This window comes from Rhinopithecus bieti, unplaced genomic scaffold (assembly GCF_001698545.2).
Source record: "Rhinopithecus bieti isolate Rb0 unplaced genomic scaffold, ASM169854v2 scaffold_71, whole genome shotgun sequence".
NCBI classification, from domain to species: domain Eukaryota; kingdom Metazoa; phylum Chordata; class Mammalia; order Primates; family Cercopithecidae; genus Rhinopithecus; species Rhinopithecus bieti.
This window is the reverse complement of record NW_016803101.1, coordinates 113,837-120,983: the sequence shown is the minus strand read 5'-3', so window position 1 is coordinate 120,983 and position 7,147 is coordinate 113,837. Positions and strand designations below refer to the sequence as shown.

Here is a 7,147-nt window from a genome sequence, read left to right as displayed (position 1 = left end):
AAAAAAAAAAAAAAAAAAAAAGAAATTTGACCTTATTTCCAATATTCCTTATTAGAACAGATAACACAAGATTACAGATTGTCAACTCTAAAAAGAAAATGTCAGATAGGCAGCATATGCTTGCATTTATTAGACGAAGTCTCACTCTGTCTCCTAGGCTGAAGTTTAGTGGTGCAATCATAGCTCGCTTGCAACCTTGAATTCCTAGGCTCAAGTGATCCTCCCACCTCAGCTTCTCAAGCAGTTGGGACTACAGATATGCACCACCATGCCTAGCTAATTTTTTTGATTTTTAGTAGAGACAAGGTCTCACTATGTTACCCAGATGGGTCTCAAACTCCTGGCCTCAAGTGATCCTCCGACCTTGGCCTCCCAAAGTGCTAAGATTACAGGCATGAGTCACCATGCTCAGAGCATTTATTTTTTAATGTAAGCATAGGGACATGCCTCTTCAAATAATTAAACACTTATACAAAAGTTACTATTATCCATGAAATCCAAACGGTTTTACTACTTACCTTATGAAATATAACAGGGTACAAGATATTCACAGATAGGATAAGCTCCCCTTCTTCAATCATGTCTGCTGAATTTTCAGGCTTTTTTCCTATGGCATGTGACTCCTAAAGAAAGAAAAAGAGACAGTGAAATCAGATACTATAACTCAGATAAGATGCAGTGTGGTACAATGGCTCTCAGCAAGGGATTGAGTCAAGCAGCCTTGGGTTTGACGCCTAATTATACTCCAGGAAAATTGTTAAGACATCTCTAAGCTTTAGTTTCATCTTCTTTCAATAAACCAACAAAACCAGAAAATACTTACTTTACAAAACTGTTGCTGGGAATGTGTACATAATGCATCTAATAAGATGTGTGGTACTGAATACTTAGCAGTTGATGAGCAAACAGGAGTATCAACTAATGTTGGTATAACACTGGCATTTCCAATTACATTTTTACATTCCTTATCAAATATTCCTATGAAAGCTATTTTACAGATAAAGCTTACAGGTTCAGTGATTTACTCAAGGCCATACCAGAGAGTTAGGATGAAAATACAGATTTGTTTGGCTCTAAATCCCATGCTTTTTATAACACCATGACATCTTTAATATATTTTGATCTTTTATGTGTGCTGAATTAATATAAAACAGGGGCCAGGCTGAACTGGTTTACATGCAGGATGTTTTAAAAATAAGTGGGAATGATGTCACAAAATAGAGTAGGCAGCTCCAGGGCTCAGTCCCTCTAACAGAAGCAACCAGTAAGCTGGAATGAAAGACTGGAATAAACTACTTTGGAACTCTGGAACCTGATGGGACACTTATAACAATCAGGGGAGTGTTTGATGAAGGGAGAAGTTGCTGCTTTTTATTAGTAAGCACTGTGTGCAAATCAACTACCACCCTCACTCCTTCACCCCTCTGTTGAGGAGACAGCAGCCTGAATTCCTGGAGAAGCTGGCTGGTGCCAGGACACACAGTGAGGACCTGTTCTCTAAGAACTGGGGATTGTATGTTCTGGTTGGTGTGGTGATACCGAGTGCCTGGCCCAGATACGAGCATTGGTTTTGACCCTCTTGGTGGCAGAAGCTTCCCCCAGCAGGATCTATATTGGAAGACTTAGAGACAAGATGCCTTTTTTCTTTTTGGAGCCAGGTATTTAAGGAAACCTTTGTCAGATCACTGACTGACCACACAGATAATGAAACAAACATCAGTGACCACGTACAGTAAGTAATACACATGTTGCAATAATTGTTTGGAAAAGTCACAGGCAGCTCCAGCCATGTACAAGAAAAAATATACCTAGAATGTCTAGTTCTCAACAAAAACATATAAAATACACGAAAGAGGAAAGTATGGACAATTCTTAGGAAAATAAGAATTTGACAAAACCAACCTTGAGGAGGCCCAGACACTGGAATTACTAGTCAAAGTATCAATTAATTATTCCTACAGGCAATAACTATATTCACATATAAATAAAAGTCCACTAAACAAAGATGTTAAAGCAACTGACTTAAATGTGCTCAATGAGTACCCCAGAAATTTGTACAATTCATTATGTATCAACTTTAAAAATGTGTTCAATCACCTAAAGGAAACCACAAATACTTAAAATCAGATTCCTCAATAAGATTAACAGCAGTTTTCTCATCAGAAACCATGGAGGTAAGAAACCAGAGAATGGGCAGATAGACAGATGAACTGACTGATTTTTTAAATCTATCTATCTGTGTAGCCTAGGTTGGCCTCAAACTCGGGATCAAGTGCTCCTTCTGCCTCAGCCTTCTGATAACTGAGATGATGGGAACCCACCACTGTGTTCAGCTTTTAACTTTTTTTACTTCTGGATGACATATTTAACCCCATGAAAGAAAAAAAAATCCTGTCAACCAAGAATTCTGTATTTGGCAAAACTATCCAATTTCTTAAGGAGAAATTAAGCCATTTGCAGATAAACAAAAGCTAAGGGAATTAATTACTACCAGTAGACGTGACCTGTAAGAAGTGTTGAAGAGGATTCTTCAGGCTGAAATGAAAAGACACTAGGCAGTAAACTGAAGCCATAAGAAGAAATAAAGAATACTGCTAAAGGGAACTACATAGGTAAATATAGAAGCCAGTATTACTGTACTTTTGGTTTGTAACTCACTCCTCTATGATTTTTCTGTTTTTCCAATATAATTGCAAAATAAATGGATTAAACAATACGTACAAGGTTATGTTAATGGACACCTAATATATAAAGACATGATCTGTGACGACCCAAAGAGGGACAGACAAAGATGTGGAAGCAGAGTATTTGAATACTATGGAAACAAAACTGACATAAATGCTCAACAATGGGATGATGCCCCAATAAACCCCATAAATAAAAAACATCACAAGTGAAAAATGCATTTAAGACCCCAAAAAACCCATCATAAAAACATCCTAAGTCAAACCACAGTAGGGTGAGGACTGTCTGTATAAAAGTAAGTTGTTTCAATTTTAAGATTTAATTGTAATCCTAGCTAGGCACAGTGTTTCACACCTGTAATCCCAGCACTTTGGGAGACTGAGGCAGTCGGATCACTTGAGGTTAGGAGTTCCAGACTAGCCTGGCCAACATGGTGAAACCCTGCCTCTACAAAAATACAAAGATTAGCCAGGTGGGTGCTTGTAGTCCCAGCTACTCGGAAGGCTGAGGCACAAGATTCACTTGAACCCGGAAAACAGAGACTGCAGTGAGCCAAGATCAGGCCACTGCACTCCAGCCTGGGCGACAGAGTGAGACTCTGTCTCAAAGAAAAAAAAGTAATCCTTAAGTTACAGAAAAATAAGATGCTTTCACATGTGTTTGTAGTCCCAGCTATCAGAAAACTGATGTGGGAGAGTCACTTGAGCCCAAGAGTTTGAGGCCAGCCTGGGGAACATAGCAAGACCCCATCTCTAAAAACAAAATTTTTTCAAGGTTTCAATAGACAAAGAAGGATATGATATATTGGGAAAAGAAGCCATCCAGCAAGAAGATATATACAATTACAAACTTATATACAGCCAACAGAACTCTAAAATATAAGAAGCATGGGAGACCAAGGTGGGCAGATTGCTTGAGTCCAGGAGTTCAAGATCAGCTTGGGCAACATGGCAAAATGCCATCTCTACAAAAAATACAAAAACTTAGCTCAGCATGGGGGCACACGTTTATAGTCCTGTCTACTTGGGAGGTGGAGGTGGGAGGATAACCTGAGCACAGGAAGTTAAGGTAGCAATGTGCAGTGATGGCGCCACCACACTCCAGCCCGGGCAACAGAGCGAGACCCTGTCTCAAAAAACTTAAGTAAAATAAAATATATGAAGCAAAAAGCCAACAGAATTGAAGAAATAGACAGTTCTATGATAATAGTTGGAGACTTTAATATCCCACTTTCAATAACGGGTAGAACAGCTAGACAGAAGATCAATAAAGAAACAGGAGACTTGAACAACTGGAACAATTAGACCTAACAGATATACAAAGAACTTTCCATCCAACAACAGCTGAATACAGGTTCTTCTCAAATGCATATGACCCATTCTCCAGAATAAACCAACAAATCTTAAGTTTAAAGAATTTAAAGTAATAAAGGTCTCTTTTCTGATCATAAGTGAATAGTAGAAATCAGTAACAGGAGGAAAATTGGAAAATTCACAAGTATGTGGAAATTTAACAACACACTCTTGACAAAAATCACAGCACAGGAAACTTAGGGAGATGCAGTAAAAAGAGTGATTTTAAAAGTTATGGCTGTATAACTTTATATAAAAAGAACAATCTCAATAACTAGATAAGGAATTAAAAAGAATAAACTAAACCCAAAGCTAGCCAAAAAAATGGAAATTATAAAGATGAGTGGAGACAAATGAAACAGAAGAGAAAATATAGAAAATCAATAAAACAAAACTGGTTCTTTGAAACCATCGAATTTGACAAACTTTTACTGCACTAAGAAAAACGGCGGCTCAAATTACTAAAATGAGAAGTAAAAGTGGAGACATTATTACTGATTTTACAGGAAAAAAAGGATTAGAAGACAAAACTATGAACTACTGTTTGCCAACAAATTGGATAACCTCGATGAAAAGGACAAATCCCTGGAAACATACAAACTATCAAAACTGATTCAAAAAGAAACAAAAAATCTAAATATACGTGTAACAAGTAAGGAGGCTGAATCAGCAATGAAGAACCTCCCAACAAAGAAAAGTTATCAGAACCAGATGACTTCACTGGTAAATTCTACCAAATATTAAAAGATTAATATCAGAGTTTCTCAAACTCTTTCAGAAAATTTGAAAAGCAGTACACTTCCTAAATCATTCTATGAGACCAGCATTATCTTGATACCACAGTGAGAAAAAGACACTACAGGAAAACTACAGGCCAATATCCCTTTATAAATAGGAATGCAATAATCTCAACAAAATACTAGCAAAGTAAACTCAGAGGCATATTAAAAGGATTTTGTCAAATGCATTAATTTTTGTGAATTTTCCAACTTTTCTTCTAAGAAAAGGTACTTTTCATGATTACAATTTTTACTGAATTCCACAACCAAGTGGAATTTATTTATCATCAAAATGCAAGGGTAATTTAACATTAGCAAGTCAATCAATATAATACACCACACTAATGGAATGATGAGAAAAAAAAAAACAGATCATGACCTCAATTGACACAGAAAAGCATTTGACAAAAATCTAATACCCTTTCATGATAAAAACACTAAATAAAATTGGAACAGGGCTGGGCGCAGTGGCTCATGCCTGTAATCCCAGCAATTTGAGAGGCCAAGGTGGGTGGATCACCTGAGGTCAGGAGTTCAAGACTAGCGTGGCCAACGTGGTGAAACTCCGTCTCTACTAAAAATACAAAAAGTAGCCAGGCATGGTGATGGGCGCCTGTAGTCCCAGCTACTCGGGAGGCTGAGGCAGAGGTTGCAGTGAGCCGAGATTGCGCCACTGCACTCAGCCTGGGCGACAAAGCGAGACTCTGTCTCCGAAAAAAAAGGAATTAAGAAAACAATTTCACTTACTATTAATAGCATTCAAAAGAATAAAATATTTAGGGATAAATTTAACCAAGAAGTGAAAGGGATGTATACATAAAAAGTATAAAACACTGCTCATAGGCCGGGCATGGTGGCTCACGCTTGTATCCCAGCAATTCGGGAGGCCGAGGCGGGTGGATCACCCGAGGTTGGGAGTTCGAGACCAGCCTCACCAACACAGAGAAACCCTGTTTCTACTGAAAATACAAAAAATTAGCCAGGCGTGGTGGCACGCACCTGTAATCCCAGCTACTCAGGAGGCTGAGGCAGGAGAATCGCTTGAACCTGGGAGGCGGAGGTTGCGGTGTGCCACAATCGCGCCATTGCACTCCAGCCTTGGCAACAAGAGCAAAACTTCGTCTCAAAACAAACAAACAAACAAAAAACTGCTGAAAGAAATTAAATATCTAAATAAATGGAAAGAAATCTCATTCATGGATTGGAAGACTTGATATCATGAAGATCTCAATACTCCCCAAAGTAATCTACAGGTTCAATGCAATCTTTATCAAAATCCCAATGGCATTTTTTCCAAAAATAGAAACACCCATTCTAAAATTCATAGGGAATTTCAAGGGACTCTGAATAGTCAAAACAATCTTGAAAAACATGAACAAAGCCGGATTTTGAAATCATACTCCCTGATTTCAAAATTTACTACAAAGCCAAAGTAATCAAAACAGAGTAGTTCTAGGTTAGAATAGACATCTAGACCAACAGAATGTAACAATGAAACTTACATGGTCAACTGACTTTGGACAAAAGTGCCAAGATCATTCACTAGGAAAAGGACAGTCTGGAAAAATTAGATATCTATATGCAAAAGAACAAAGTCAAACCCTTACCTTACATCATATAGAAAAATCAACTCAGAAGTGGATAAAAGACAAACTTACGAGCTAAAGCTATAAAACTCCTAGAAGAAAACATATGGGAAAATCTTCATGATGCTGCATTAGGCAATGTTTTAAGTATGACATCAAAACAAGGACAACAAAAGAAAAGATAAACTGGACCTCACCAAATTTAAAAACTTTTGTACATCCAATAACATTATCAAGAAAGTAAAAAGGTTGGGTGTGGTTGCTCACACCTGTAATTCCAGCGCTTTGGGAGGCCAAGGCGCATGGATTACCTGAGGTCAGGAGTTCGAGACCAGCCTGGCCAACATGGCGAAACCCCATCTCTACTAAAAACACAAAAATTAGCTGGGAGTGGTGGCCAGCACCTGTAATCCCAGTTACTTGGGAGGCAGATACAGGAGAATCACCTGAACCCAGGAGGTGGAGGTTGCAGTGAGCTGAGATTGCTCCATTGTTGCTCCACTGTACTCTAGCCTGGGCAACAAGAGCGAAACTCTCTCTCAAAAAAAAAAAAAAAAAGAAAAGTAAGTAAAAGACAACATATAGAATGGGATAAAATATTTTAAATTACATATACGGTAAGGGTCTAGTATGCAGAAAACACAAAAAACTTTTTTTTTTTTTTTAGACAGTTTCGCTCTTGTTGCCCAGGCTGGAGTGCAATGGCACAAATCCCAGCTCGCTACAACCTCTGCCTCCTGGGTTC

The 7,147-nt window shown here is 38.2% G+C and overlaps 1 protein-coding gene across 2 annotated transcripts in view; it reads right to left on the bottom strand.

The window, feature by feature from the left end:
• SNAPC3 (small nuclear RNA activating complex polypeptide 3) overlaps nucleotides 1-7,147 on the bottom strand; it is a 39,820-nt gene that overhangs the window by 19,399 nt on the left and 13,274 nt on the right. For both annotated transcript variants that reach the window (XR_001888940.1, XM_017890872.1), the window contains exon 4: nucleotides 519-623. Coding sequence is in view for 1 of the 2 variants with exons in the window: in XM_017890872.1 (XP_017746361.1) it covers nucleotides 519-623 (105 nt within the window). In the remaining variant the exon portion in view is untranslated. The remainder of the gene's footprint in view (nucleotides 1-518; nucleotides 624-7,147) is intronic.